The sequence below is a fragment of the Puma concolor genome, chromosome D3, assembly GCF_028749965.1.
Source record: "Puma concolor isolate L17-30 chromosome D3, mPumCon1.1.hap2, whole genome shotgun sequence".
NCBI classification, from domain to species: domain Eukaryota; kingdom Metazoa; phylum Chordata; class Mammalia; order Carnivora; family Felidae; genus Puma; species Puma concolor.
The window spans coordinates 15,012,037-15,027,470 of NC_141678.1; the positions used below are offsets into that span (position 1 = coordinate 15,012,037).

General features: G+C 42.8%; 1 protein-coding gene across 3 annotated transcripts in view; it reads left to right on the forward strand.

Moving 5' to 3' along the window:
• Positions 1-15,434, forward strand: part of SUDS3 (SIN3A corepressor complex component SDS3) — a 149,644-nt gene that overhangs the window by 35,748 nt on the left and 98,462 nt on the right. The window contains exon 13 of one of the 3 annotated variants that reach the window (XM_086681805.1): positions 2,571-3,531. The exons of the other annotated variants lie outside the window; for them this stretch is intronic. Coding sequence (XP_086537931.1) covers positions 2,571-2,613 — 43 coding nt within the window. The 3' untranslated portion in view covers positions 2,614-3,531. Of the gene's footprint in view, positions 1-2,570; positions 3,532-15,434 lie in introns of those variants that run through there. 3 annotated transcript variants of the gene reach the window in all.

Genomic DNA, 15,434 nt, shown 5'->3' on the forward strand with positions numbered 1-15,434 from the left:
TCTCTCTCTTTCTTCTCTCTCTCTCATCTCTTTCTTTCTTTCTTTCTTTCTTTCTTTCTTTCTTTCTTTCTCTTTCTCTCTCTCTCTCTCTCTCTCTCTCTTTCTCTCTCTCTCTCTCTCTCCCTCTCTCTCTCTCTCTCTCTCCCTCCCTCCCTCCCTCCCTCCCTCCCTCTAACTGGGGCCAGTATAAGATCCCAGAGGCTGATCTGCGAATCAAGCTATTTGTCTTTGTGTGTGAAACCCTGTATTCAGGGTTGGGTGACTTTTCTAAGAGAAATACTGGGAGCGGGAGGGGGTTGGTCGCATTTTTTTTTTTTTTTTAACCTACCTTGGGTAGCGGGGGAAATCCTATTTTTTACAATATTTTAGTTTTTGTTTTTCTATTAACCTTTCCTTTTATCCTTGAATTTTTACTAAATTTCCTCCTGACTTAAATATCTAGTTTCTAATTTGGGAATTTGAAATCTTGGTACTTAATGTTTATGCCATTTTTTCCAAAGAGTTCAAACCACTTTAATACCAGAACATGGTAAAATATTTGCAGCCATTTGAAGCAGCTGGTGGGCTTTTTATATATTCTCATTAACTGGTACCATTAAATGTTCTGAGAGGTGAATGTAAAATGTAAAAAGTTATAGGGTTGTTTTTTTTTTTTTTTTTTTTTAAAATAACAATAAACTTTCAAAGAGAAAACCAGCATGTAGTCTGTGTTATATCCATTGACTTGATAAATGATTGAAATTTATTTTAGGTTTTCCCTCCAGCGTTTGTGGGAGAAGGAAATTGGGAGAGAGGGAGGGATATACTAGATACTTGCTCGTTGTGAAGAGGAAGATACGGAGTGATGTCAAAGATAGGCTCTCAGTTTTGTAAAGAGCAGTCTAGAGGTGTTGACACCCATCAATGTGATATTACTTCCTCTGGAGATGATAAAACAATTTCATGGAAAGTTGAGTCAATGCAATTGACCTTAGATCGGAAAAACCTTAAGGTAGGACTCGTATGATTGAAGAAGATGCTGCCATTTGGTACTCTAGAGCACCTGCTTCCCAGGTTTTACCAAAGGGGGAAAAAATGCTGGTATTTCTACAGCTCCCTGGTGGGTAAACTGAGGAGGCTGCTAACTGCCACAGGTGACAGACCTGGTGTGCTCACGACCCGGGTGTGGCAATGCCCAGCAGGAAGGGCTGCTCTGTGCTTTGGATGTTGGAGAAGGGTGGTCACTATTTTTAAAATTTTTTATTGTAACATTTGTACAGAAAAGTACACAAATCTTATTTGTACAAGTTGAATCTCTCAGCGTGAATGCGTCCATGTAACCCGTCATCTAGATTGGGAAATAGCACTACCAGCACCCACAGCCTGAGCAGGCTTCCTTCCGGTTGCCAGTCCTTGCAGGGGGTAAGGGCTAGGTCGACCGGTTTTCTCTATTTTCGTCATCTTAACCTTCAAGCTCTTGAGCACCTGGGTCTTTCTAGAGTTGTAGAAGAGCCAAGTCCCTGGTGGAGGCTAGGGGTTCGCCAGGGACATGAAAGCTAATAGTGAAGGATGTGGTGACACAGGGGTGGTAAAAAAAAAAACAACAACAACAAAAAATTCAGGTTAACTCTGTCACCCTCCCGCTTGTCGCCAAGGCAAGCAGAACTTGCCCTTGATGTCAGCATCCGCTTTTGTGAGAGTTCTTTGTCTAGGTCAGGAACTATACTAAACGCTGCAAGGCAGGCATTTTCTGTTTCCAGTCCTTGTAATCTGTGAAAGAGTGCTGATACTCCCAATGCAGTTGTTAATATAATTTGTTAATTACATTTGTTATATTGTTGATGTATTTGTTAACATAGTCTAAGACTTGGCTTAATTCTCCCCTGAAACCCAGAGTTCATCACAGTGCCTAGTCCTAGTGAGTGCTCTGTAAATGGTTGTCAGATACTGTTAGTGCAAAATGATGTGCAAAGACAGGTGGGCTGGTGAATAATAATAGCTCCAGCCCTCAATACTCTGCCCTTCACTTTTATTATCTCATCGAAGCCTCATAACAACCCTGGAGAGAAGACGCTATTGTTATCACCAGTTTTCAGAGGAGGAAACATTCCTTTATCACAGGGGGGTGGTTAGGTAATTTCTCCAAGGTCACACACACCAGCTTGCACAGTCCCAACTCTTTCAGATTCTAAGCTAGGGTTCCTAAGCGCTGCCCTGTGCAGCCTTTTCCCAGCCCCCTTTGTTCACATTGCATTCAGCATTTCCACCTTTCTCCAGCCCTTCTCTGGGAGTTTGTTTTTATCTGCTCTCACCTCTTATAGAGCAAATTTCAGAGGTAAAAACGCTATAATTTGCTAGGACCCTTTCCCCTGCTAGATAACTCCGGGCTTCTTCCTTGGTAATCGAGTTGTGAGAGTCACAGTTACTAGCTGAGAGGTCCCTTTGCTCTGAAACAGTGTGGGCAGGTGTGTAACGGAAAACAGGGAGCCATTTAGAATGTAAAGAGTGAATGACCTTGATGGAGCCGACTTTAATAAGCAACATGAGAACCTTTGGAGGAAAACACTTACCTTTTTTTTTTTTTTCCCCAGATCACTCTCTTCCTGCCTGCCTTTCTTGTCATCTCTGAAGTAAGCAGGGAAGGGTAGGAGCCATTGAACTGGTTTCTAAAAATGTAGATGGAGAGCTGGACACGCTACATCTTGCTGCTCTCTGGATGTCGGTGGACCTTTTCATGTCGTGTCCTGCTGTAGAGCCACTGAATGAAAGAACACACCAGTTCAATGTCACCTGCTTCAGACTGTCTGCTCAGCTCCAACCAGCAGCCTGTGTAACCACCAAAGCCAGGGTTTGCAGTCTTTGGAGAGAGGCAGGAATGAAACCAATTTCTGGTCTCTTCTGCTAGTGTTAGAGATGCCCCACATCTATCTTTGGTAAAGCTAAGCACCTTCTCTGCTTTTAAAAAGACAGTAGATGGAATGCTCTAGAAACATGGGCACCAGCTCACTCTCTTTGGACATAATGACATGATGAGAAATATATTAGCTTTAGGAATTTTAGTGTTTACCAGAGTAGGTATTTTTGTGAATAGCTATGATTATTAAGACGAAAAGATATGTATGTTCAGAAGGATCCCTGGGGGAGTGAGGGAGATAAGATACAGCATAGGTACCTAGACACTTAATCCCTTTACCCATTTTCCCTAATCTGTGTTTGCTCAATTCTCTGAAAGATACAGATCTCTAAAATGACAAAATTCACTTTACTGATACGAGAAGACCAATAATCAGAATCTGAAAGATTCTCTCCCCTGTTTCTCAAAAGTTGGAGACTCAGCGGTGTGCTGTGTTTTTCTGCAGCCTGATGCTCCTGTCTGTTGGCATCACCTGTCTGGCTGCCGATGGGGTGAATGGGTGTGGGGTCAAAGTAGGTGAGATTAGGGGCACCTGGGTGGCTCAGTCGGTTAAAGCATCCGACTTCGGCTCAGGTCATGATCTCATGGTCCATGAGTTCCAGCCCCGTGTCGGGCTCTGTGCTGACTGCTCAGAGCCTGGAGCCTGCTTCAGATTCTGTCTCCCTCTCTTTCTGCTCCTCCTCTGCTACTGGTCTGTCTCTCTCGCTCTCAAAAATAAACAAACATTTGGGGCACCTGGGTGGCTCAGTCGGTAGAGCAACCGACTTCAGCTCAGGTCATGATCTCGCGGTTTGTGGGTTTGAGCCCCGTGTCGGGCTCTGTGCTGACAGCTCAGAGCCTGGAGCCGCTTCGGATTCTGTGTTTCCCTCTCTCTCTGCCCCTCCCCCACTCACGCTCTGTCTCTCAGAAATAAACATAAAAATAAACATAAAAATATTAAAAAAAAAGGTTCTAGAGCCAGTTAGGAAAGCAGTGCTCATAGAGAATAAGCAGTTATTGAAGGTAGGAGTACAGTGGCCAAGTCCCTGCATATAATTAAGAATCACTTTTTTTTCAACATTGATTCTTTCGGTAAGTATTTGAGTGTTTACTGAGATGCAGTGTGGCATAGTGGCAGTGTGGCAAAAGCAGAAGAGTTGGAATCAGTATTTGAATCCAGCTTTAACTAGCTGCAATGTGACTTTAGGCACATTGGTTACATAACAGGCACGTAGGTTAAATAGTAATATCCACCCCAGAGTGATTTTGAGGATTCTAATAATGTTAATGTATATAGCACTTACTATATCCTAAGCACTTTACCCATATTAACTTACTGAATCCTTGTAATGACCCCGTGAGGTAGCCACTATAACAAATCCTCACTCTGTAGTTGAAGGAATTGAGAAACAGAGGTTAAGTACCTTGCCCAAAGTCATGTAGCTAGTAAATAGTGAGCCAGGATTCTGAGCCCAGTTTCTCCAGAGCCCTTGCTCTCATTCACCATACTCTGCTTTGAGGGGGACATAACACAGGGCTGGATTCAGGGAGTGCCCAGTCTCTGGAAACTGTCCCTTCCTTTGTCACTACTGCTGCCCTCTATCTGTCTCTGTCCTTGGATGTTAATCTGCCAAATCCTGTGAGACCAGAAGGTAGTTTAGTGCCAAGAGACAATGAAGGTAAAGTTGGCAGCTTAAGAGATCATGGTAAGCGTCACTTCCTACAAGTGGGTTGGAATGAATGCCCAGCGCATTGGGTTGAGAAGGATTCTGAAGCCCAAGTTGGGCAGAATGGGAGGAGTGGCTTAATCAATTAGTTTTGTCTGCTGATTTAGTTTGACCCCTTATTTTGAAGATGAAAACATCTAAGGCCCAGAGATGATAAATGATGTGCCCAAGTTCATATGGCCAGCTATAGGCAGAGAGGTGGTGGGGGTCCTGTACTCTGGTATGGCCACTCATTAACCCAGGGTTTTTTACTTAATGGCTTGATAGGGCACACTCATCCTATTGTGCCTCGGACTTTTCTGGTTTTAGCATTGATAATCTTGCATCCCAGGAACTGTCTCAGACCCAGGCAAACCGAGACAGTTGGTCACCCTGCTCAGTTTCCTCCTCTGTAAAGTGGGGATAAGAATTGGCATTTTTCTACGGATTAAGTGATTTCTCATAGATTAGATAAAGCACTCGGAAGTAGTGTTTGGGACGTGGTAAGTCCTCAATACGTGTTGGTGATTTATTGTTGTTCTTGTGTTCATTATTATTGGAACAGAGGGTTCCAGCCCCAAAATGAGATCCTGGAGAACTTCACAATCATCCCAGCCAAGACAGGGGACCTTGCCAGGATCATCTGGTCACCTGGAGCTGACTGTTGGGGATGTTTTTTCTTCTACTTGAAATAGTAGTAAACTATCATGAGCTCGAGGATTGACATTAGTGCGTTCAATCCACATGCTGTTCATGGAGTATTGCATGTTAGGTAGTCTAGGTTCTTTGGGGGGATTTAGAGATAAATAAAAGCATGGTTCCCTTCCTCTGGGACAGTGAGGATGGGCAGCCGTGCTTGTCAGTAATTCTGGTTCAGTGGGATAGGAGCTACATTAGAGGCCTGGAGAAAACTGGACAGAGAAAATACTAGCAGTTGACATTTATCGGGCAGGTGGTTGAACACTTCATGTGCATTATCTCATTAATTATTTGTTGTCTGTGAATTTGTTGTTACGTATCTGGGGTTTACAGACTGGGAAACTGAGGTTTAGAAAGAGTAAGAAACTTGCCTCAAGTTCACGCAGCATGATTCCAAAGCAGGTCTTGCTGACCCAGAGTCTGAATTTTCATGAAGCAGGAATGCTTTACAATTACTTCGGAAAGAAAAGAAAATTTGAGCTTGGCCTGAAAACTGAGGCAGGCCTTAAGCAGTGTCCATGGCCAGGAATGGGAACTGCATGCAGAGGAAATGGCTCGGTTGAAAGCGGAGGTAGGGGGTGGGACATGTTTAAAAAGTCAAATGAGAGTGTGTGCTGAACAGTAACTCTGGACGAATAGGCTTTGAACTTTAAAATCTGTTTTGTTTTTTTTTTTTCCCCAGACCCGTATCTTTTTGTCCTTCCACACTTCGGGTTCACCTTCCTTTCCTTCCTGCCTCTGTCCTTTTCTCCCTTCCCCTGGCCCACCCTGTTCCCTCCTCCTCCCCCTTTTATATCGCCAGTGCGGTGGCTCGTGGCAGTCTTGGAGTGACGCTTTCCAATTTCACACTTACATGCTCCTGAAAGTATTCGTAAACTAACTCATATGTAAAACCAATAAAGGGCAACAGCACACATTCCTGTTAGGCAGTAATTTTGTTTGACTCCCTTTCTTCTGTTTTGATCACTCATCTTCCTGCAAACATGGTGCTTTGACCTTACCAGAAGTGGAAGTTTCAGGAAGCCAAGCATGGTGGAGCTCTGTCAGCGTATGAGTAATAGGAATGAAGAAGAGCTCGTGTTTATTGAGCACTTACTACGTGCCTGGACAAGGGCTAAGTACTTTTCGTGCATTATCTTTTTTAGTGCACTCAACAGTCATGTGAGGTAGGTCTGCCTGATTCCCATTTTTAACAGATGAGGAAATTGAGACTCAGAGGAGAAGAGGATTCACCTCTGTGCCGCATTCCTACGTTTCCTTTTCCTGTTGGCTTCTTCCATCGTAGCATGTAGTGCCAAAGTACAAAGGACCAACGCCCTCCATTTTCCACGCCTGGAACAGACACTGAGAAGGGAAGCAACTTGCCTGAGATCACACCGCTGATGAATGGGAGAGCAGAAACTAAACCCAGGTCTTGTAACTCTTAATCCAACAGTTGGGGGAAATCCCAGGCTGAAGCCGAAGGGCATGGATTTAAGATTTGGGTTTGAATTTTAGCCCTGTAACTTACAAACTGTGTGACCTTAGGCACGTCTCATAACCTATCTGGGCTCCAGTCTAGAGAGTGGAGACAATGATGATAGCCACCTCAGCAAGCTTATTGTGAGGGTTGAGTGAGGTCGCACAAGCAAAGCAGCCCCAACAGTGACCCTCATGCCTGAAACAAGCCAGGTCCCTCTAGCGTGTTAGATACATCTCTCCTACCTTGCCAGCTGCCCGTTGTTACTTCAGGAGTTGTCTGCCACATCTGCTCAGGTCCCAGCATGCCTTGAGGCTAAGCCCACAGCAACCTTGCAAGGGGGACCCCTGCCACTAGCCACGAACCTTGAAATTCAAGACAACAGATGCCCAGCATCTGTTCACCTTATTAGCGCCTCACTAGAGAAGAGTTTGAAATCCTCCCTCACCTCCCACCAGCTGTGTTGAGAAACCCACTGGACTGTGAGGGAGGACAGGGACTGGGTCCCCCCCTCCCCCTATCCCCAAGGATTTGCATACTGTAGGTACACATTAAATGCTTACTGAATGAATGGTTGGCTAATTATCTCATTTCTCAGCACAGCATATTAATCTCTAAGATCACAGTAATAACATAATGCAGTTTAGAAATGAAAGGATTTTACAAAGTTGGCCACAAAATACAGTAGTCTTTTATTTTCTACCTCATTTCCCCTCCCAGAAGCAATCATCCCACCTCTTTTAGCTGATTATTTCAGTACATTTCTAAGAATTCTCTTAAATTCTGACCATGGAAATCCTTCCCTCCTCTCTCAATATAGTTATTTCATAATTTTGATGAGGTCAGTATTTAGTGTTTACATTATTACAGCTATGTAAACGCTAGTCACAGCTGATCCCTTTTGTAAAGTATGATTGCCTTTTTTTTTTCCCCTTGACAGTGTTCCCCCAGGAGTTAATAATTGTCTTGTATTTTTGTTATAAGCCTGGTTTCCTAGGTGCTTATTAGAATTCAACCTCAAGGCCTTCACCAAGTGTTTAAATTCCCTTTAAGACACTCAGATGCACCAGAATTCCATTGATTTCATCACCCTGAAGAAGCCTTCCCCCTGGGGACTTCTGGACTGGTTGCCTACTCTAGACTGGTGGCCCCCCATATGGCACATAGCTGTCTCCCTGGAGTCTTCCTTCACCTCCGTACTGGGGGCTCCGCTTTGTCACTCTTTGCGTTTGGATCTCCCATTCTTGTTTCCTTTGTTTTCCTTTTTCTCTACCTCCCCATTTTGGCAAAACGCATCTTGCAGTAACTTACCAAGCATGATTAAAAATGCTCTCATTCTGTTCTCTTATTTCATCGATGGTTTGGCTGGTGTAACTACATTTTTAATTCCCAGAATTAAAGCCCATACATTTCCAGAATTGAAAAGGCCCACAAAGCACTTAGCACTTAACTATATTTCAGCCAGCCCCTTCCTTCCTCAACCTTCGTTTTGAGAGGTTCCTTGTGCTGCTAAATTCATTATTCTCCGGTTTCTCTGCTGTCAGTTTTAAAATTCAGGTTTTGTTTTGTTTTAATTTACTTTACAGCTTCTAAAATTTGGTTGTTTCCTCTCTAGTGTTTTCCATTCTGGTGGGTTTAATTCTAGCTTGGAAATCATTTCCCTTCAAGATTCTGAAGGTATTTTTTATTGCTGTCTAGCTTCTGATGTTGTCCTTGAGAAGCCTGAAGCCATTCTGATTATTTATTCTCTGATCACCCCCCCACCTTTATCGAGATATAATTGACATAGCATTGCATAGGTTTAAGGTGTACAATTTGTATCATTTTGATAAACGTGCATATTGTGAAGTGATTACCACAGTAAGGTTAGTTAACCTGTCATTTCAGTAGGTGTGCCATTTTTTGTGCGAATGTAGTGAGTACTTTTAAGATCTCTCCTAGCATCTTTCAAGTGTACAGTCCAGTATTATTAACTGTAGTTACCATGCTGTCCATTACATCCCCAGGAATTGTCTATCACTGGAAATTTGTACCCCTTGACCGCCTACACTCTTTTTCCCACCCCCCAGCTCCCTCCTCTGGCAACTACCAATCTACTCTCTCTTTGGATGAGTTTGATTTTTTTTAGATTCCATTTGTAAGTGAGAATACATAGTACTTGTCTCTCTTTGACTTATTTCACTTAGCATAATGCTCTTGGGGTTCACCCATATTGTTGCAAAGAGTAAGATTTCCTTCTTTTTATGGGTGAATGTTTCATTGTGTATATATACCACATTTTTTTTTTTTTTTTTTATCCAGCCATCCATCAGTGGACACTTAGGTTGCTTCCATGTCTTGGTTATTATGAATAATGCTGTGGTGAACATGGGGGTGCAGATGTCTCTTTGAGACAGTGATTTCATCTCCTTTGGATATATACCCAGACTAGAATTACTGGATCATATGGTAGTTCTTTTTTTTTTTTTTTTTTTTTTTTTTTAAGGAACCCCCATATCTCTATCCTGGCTGCACCAGCTTGGATTCCCACCAGCAGTGCACAAGCGTTTTCTATTCTCCATATGTTTGCCCGTACTTGTCAAATTATATCTTTTTGACAATAACCATTTTAATAGGTGTGAGGTGATACCTCATTGTGGTTTTGATTTTCATTTCATTTCCTTGATAGAATGATGTTGAGCAACTTTTCATGTACCTGTTGGCTGTTTGTGTATCTTTGGTGATTTGACTTTTTTTTTTTTTTGAAATGTTTATTTATTTTTGAGGGTGGGGGAAGGGGCAGAGAGAGAGAGAGGGACAGAGGATCAGCACTGACAGCACTGACAGCAGTGGCTCGATGCAACACGGGGCTCAAACTCAAGGACTGCGAGATCATGACCTGAGCTGAAGTGGGACACTCAACTGACTGAACCACCCAGGTGCCCCTGGTTATCTGACTTTTTAACATCTCTAGAAGCTTGTAGGATCTGTGGCATTTTGAAAGTTCAAGATGACAGGCCTTGTTGTGGGCCCGTTGTTCTAAGCAGTTAGCTTTTTCAATTCTGGAAACGTATGTCCTTAAATTCTGAGAATTAAAATAACACATCTACATAAATATGCACACACACACACACACACTTTATGGATGTAGTAGCAAGCTTCCATGATCCTTGCCTCCTAATAGTCATACCCCTGTGTAGTTCACTGTCATTATTTGACCAAGATTGGTCTCTGTGACTAGTAGCATATAGCAGAAGTGATAGTAATTCATTTCTGAGATTGGAGTATAAAAGACACAGTGACTTCTTTTTGGTTGTGCTCTCTTTCTCTTGAATCACTTGCTTTGGGGAAAGCCAGCTACCATGTGAAGCAGCCATATGGGGAAGGCCATGTGGCAAAGACCTGAGGCCTTCTGCCAACAGCCAGCTAGTCACTGAGGCTTCTGCCAATGGCCATGTGAGTGAGTCACTTTGGAAGACATCCTCCAGCCCCAGTCTAGCCTTCAGATGAGATTGCAGTCACCACTGACTGCTTGGCTGTAGCCTTATGGGAGACCCTGAGCCAGAACCACCCAACTAAGCTGCTCCCAGATTCCTGACTCTCAGAAACTGGGTAAGAGAATAAATGTTATAGGCTGCTGAGTATTGGGGATAATTTGTTATGCAGCAATAGGTAACTAATATAATGGGTAATTTTTTCCCCTCTTTTTTTTTTTTTTCTTCTAGCATTCAGGGACTCCTTTTACTTAGTGGACTTCCTATGGCAGTCTTCAACTTATGTTTCCCATTTTCTCTTTGTCTTTTTATTTTCTGGGAGGTTTCCTTAAATTTGTCTTTTAACCTTTCTCATTAAAAATATTTTTCATTAAAAAAATTTTTTTAACGTTTATTTTTGAGACAGAGCGTGTGTGCAACCCAGCAGAGGAGGAGCAGAGAAAGAGGGAGACATAGAATCTGAAGCAGTCTCCAGGCTCTGAGCTGTCAGCACAGAACCTGGCATGGGTCTTGAACCCACAAGCTGTGAGACTGTGACCTGAGCCGAAGTTGGACACTCAGCTGACTGAGCCACTCAGGTGTCCCCGCAAAAAAATTCTAAGAGCTATTTTTATCTTCTGATTTTGTATCCTTTTTTTTTTTTTTAATTTTTTCAACATTTATTTACTTTTGAGAGACAGAGCACGAGCAGGGAAGGGCAGAGAGAGAGGGAGACACAGAATCCGAAGCAGGCTCCATGCTGAGCTTTCAGCACAGAGCCCAACGTGGGGCTCGAACCCATGAACCATGAAATCATGACCTGAGCTGAAGTTGGACGCTTGACCGACTGAGACACCCAGGCCCCCCTATCCTTTCTGCTTTTTAAAGCGTCGTACCCATTTCTAGAGTCCTTTCATCCAGAGACTGTTGTATCTTCTCTAGAGAAGAAACTTCTGGTCTTTTGCCAGGTTGGTCTCTAGGCAATCTCGCTGTATGAAGTAGGGAAGCGGATCTGATGAACTGACAGCTTTTTTTTTTTTTTCCATTTAAATTATAGTTAACACACAGTGTAATGTTAGTTTCAGGTATGCAGTTCAGTGATTCAACACTTCCATACATCGCCCAGCGCTCATTGCAGCAAGTGCGCTTCTTAATCCCCATCACCAATTTCCCCCATCCCCCCACAACCTCCACTCTGGTAACCATCAGTTTGCTCTCTATAGTTAAGAGTCTGTTTCTTGGTTTGCCTCTCTGTCTTCCCCCCCCCCCCATGTTCATTTGTTTGTTTGTTTGTTTTTTTAATTCCACATATGAGTGAAATCGTATGGTATTCGTCATTCTCTCACTGACTTATTTTGCTTAGCATAATACTCTCGCTCCATCCACATCCTTGCAAATGGCAAGATTTCATTCTTTTTTCATGGCTGAGGAATACCCCATTGTATCTGTATACCACGTATTCTTTATCCATTCATCAGTTGATGGACACTTGGGCTGCTTCCATAGTTTGGCTATTGTAGATAGTGCTGCGATAAACATTGGTACATGTATCCCCTTGAGTCAGTATTTTTGTATTTTTGGGGTATATACCTAGTAATGCAATTGCTGGAAACTGACAGCTTCTTAAACTGGATTTCAGCCAGTCTCACTGCCTCAACCTTCATTTTTAGAGGTACCTTAATTTTTTATTAGGTGCTGCTAATCTATGAGTCTCCACTGTTGGCTTAAGATTTTGAGGCATTTTTCATCTACATTTAGCTTCTACAGTTTGGTTTTTTCCCCCCACCTATTCTCCATTCTGGTGGGTTTAAGTCCTTAAAAACAGAGGAAAACAAAACACCTTTATAGCTGTTGCAGTGGGATTTCATGGGAAAAAGAAAAACATGTGTTATTTAGCCAACTCTCTTTACCTCAACCCTTCATGCCTTGCCTGCTCCCACCTCCCTCTGGGACCTTCTGTGACTTATGCAGCATTGTCAATGAAGGATGACACTGAAGGGGACACTGGCTAGCTCACTGTCACTGTGGGTTCTGAGGCCATAATCTATGAATCACTGCAGTGGGAACATTAGTAGGTCATTTCCAAATAATCAGTACATTCTTACTTATCACAAAGCTGCTGGTTTGTGTCTGAAGACATGTCAGTGGCCTTTAACTGCAGGCTTTGACTTTAGAACTCAGTGTCAAGATTTAAAAGGAAGAATTTACATACATGCACCTTGAAGGTCTGAACGTGTGTATATAATACAGTGCCCATGGGTTTGTATGCCTATATGTGCACAAACACACATCTCGAAAATGAGCCTTCTTGACAACCAGAACCCACCTTTGGACTGTAGGTGAGTTGCATGAAAAATGTTTAGCCTTAAGTATGTTTAAATATTCATGACGTCTTCAAAGCGAAGCTTTTGGGAAGACTAAGCCACCTGGAACACAGCTGTGATAGTACAATAAGGCATCTTGAAAAATCACAGAGTGTCACGCAGGGCTGGGAAGAATATTCCGGTGACCTAGGCCAGTCCCCTGCTGCCCACTGTAATAAAAACTATTTTGGATATGTCCATTGTTAGCAAGATCAGGTTAATATTCAGAGCATAGTAGTATCTTATCAGCTTGAAGATGATTATATTTTGGATTACATAACTTACTTGGGGTAACAAATTCCGTTCATTTATTGTCTATTCTTCCTCATGTGGTGGGGTTTTCAGGACGGCAGCTGTTGGCACATTCATCATCGCTTTCCCCTTGTACCCATGGAAGACGTTACTCATCAGTCTTGGCCCGTTGTCTTGAGGCCCAGATGTGAGGACTCAGAATCCTTTCTACACGGGGCTGCTTACAGCTACTAGCAATTGATTGGGAATGGGGTGTTGTGGCAGGCTCACCAGATGAAACATGTAAGCGATTTCTGGTTGGTCTTTTATCACCCGTCTCAGTTGAACACGCTCTGGTTCACATTACTTTGCCCAGAACCAGTCTGGGCATGATCCCTCCAGAGCAGACCAGGATAGAATTTTCACTTTCGTGGGCTCAAATCACTTTCAAAATTTTGCTTTTGTTTTTGGGATCTCACCGACCATGATCGTCCTGAGTTGTGATTTTAATTCCAAGGACCTCAGTAACTGTGTGCTCGGTTTCTTCAACTGAATAGCACCCTTTATGCTACTGCGTGCCATCATCTTATTACTCTAAACCAGGGCTCAGCAAACCACGACCCATAGGCCAAATCCAGCCCGCCACCTGTTTTGGTAACATTTTATTGGAACACAGCCACACCTGTAAGTTTATGTCATATCCATGAGTGTCTTTGCACTAAAAGGGCAGAGTTGAGTAGTTCCCACAGCAACTCTGTTGCCCACAAAGCCAAAAATATTTGCCATCTTCCCTTTTACAGAAAATCTTTCCTGAACTGGTTCTGAATGATTACGCAGGATTCTTTTGGCTCTCAACTGTTGTCTAATATTTTCTCCATGGTATATTCAACTCTTTTACAAACCTACTTCATTGTGGTCTCATCCAGCCCACATTTATCTATTATACTCACAAGGCTCTCCTGAGTGATGTTTAGTGCTTGTTGCTATTCAAATATGCTGATCATAACCCTCCCTGCTCTTTGTTGAGCACTTACTATAGCCCAGGCAGTGCTAAGCACTCTACGTAAATTAAGTGAACAGAAGTAAGCAAATGGCTTGGCATAGTGCATGGCATAGGGTAGATGCTCAATTATATTTAATTTTTACAACAGCCCTATGAAGGTAGCATTAAAGAGTCACTTAGGGTAGCCAGGCTGGTAAGTGGCAGAACTAGAATCCAACTCAGTTTGCACTGATTCCAAAACTTGTGACCTTTCCATTAAACCTCATCTCTTTCTACTACATTCTCTCTCTCTCTCTCTCTCTCTCTCTCTCTCTCTCTCTCTCAATGTTTTATTTATTTTGGGAGAGATGGCATGAGCAGGGAAGGGACAGAGAGAGGGAGAGAGAGAATCCCAAGCAGGTTCTACGGAGCCTGACATAGGGCTCGATCTCACGAACTGTGAGATTATGACCTGAGCTGAAATCAAGAGTCAGATGCCTAACTGACTGAGCCACCCAGGTGCCTCTCTACTACATTTTCCTGACTTGCCAGTCTGGTAAATCTGTCAACTAATTAGAATAACGGGCATTATATAGATAAAATGCATGTATGTGATTGGTGTGGTATGTTATCTCAGATCCTCTTAACAAACATGCAGGTTTGGTATTATTCGCAATTTACAGATGAAGACACGAGGCTGGGAGAATGTCATACAGGTAGTAAGCTGTTGGTACAGTTCTAAGTTGGTATGATTCCAGATCTTTACACTGTACTGCTATGATACACAACCATGGTATGTGTCTGAGCTGACATTCATTCAACAGTTTCTACCATACCTTTTCATAGAGCAGAGCACCCACTCTATACCAGGTACTGTGCTCAATGCATTTGCTTTTTTCTGCAGTGAATTCCTTTCCTGAGTGCTCACAAACTGTTTAATTGTCTAGTGTTTGTTTTTAATTTAGTGCCCTTGGTAGTAGGTATTTGGGGTTGCTTTCTCAACTCTTGGGGAAAGAATTGAAATCTAAGACATTTTGTGCCTTGATTTCCCCATCTGTGAAATGGGAAAGAAAGTGTTTTTATATCTCCCAATTTCCTAAGATTCTAAAATTTCAAGCATGAGAGTTGGCATTGAACAGAGATTGCAAAGCAGGAGTCTGTGGGTAGGATCCAACCTTGTGGTTCACACTGTAGATTTTAAAAATTGAGTTAATTAAAACATGTTTAAATTAAGAGATTTTTGAGCTTCTCCTAAGTAATTAGATAACTTTGCAAGACTGAGTTTGTTGTCCCACACGAATACATGGCTGGAGCTGAGTAGAAGCTTCTCCCTTTAGGGGTGCCTGGGTGGCTCAGTTAAGCGACCGACTCTTGATTTCGGCTCAGCTCATGATCCCAGGGTCATAGGATTGAGCCCCACATCTGGCTTTGTGCTGAGCATGAAGCCTGTTTAAGATTCTCTCTTTCTCTCTCTCTCTCTCTCCCTCCCTCCCTGTCTCCCTCCCTCCCTCCCCATGTCCCTCCCCCCAGTTCGTGCATGCACATGCTTTCTCTCTCAAAAATAAAAATTAAAAATTAAAGTAAATAAAATGGGATATTTAAGTAGCAACTGGAATGCCTTCAGTGTTGGGGAAACAATAAGCATGATGGGGACTGATTACCAAGACACC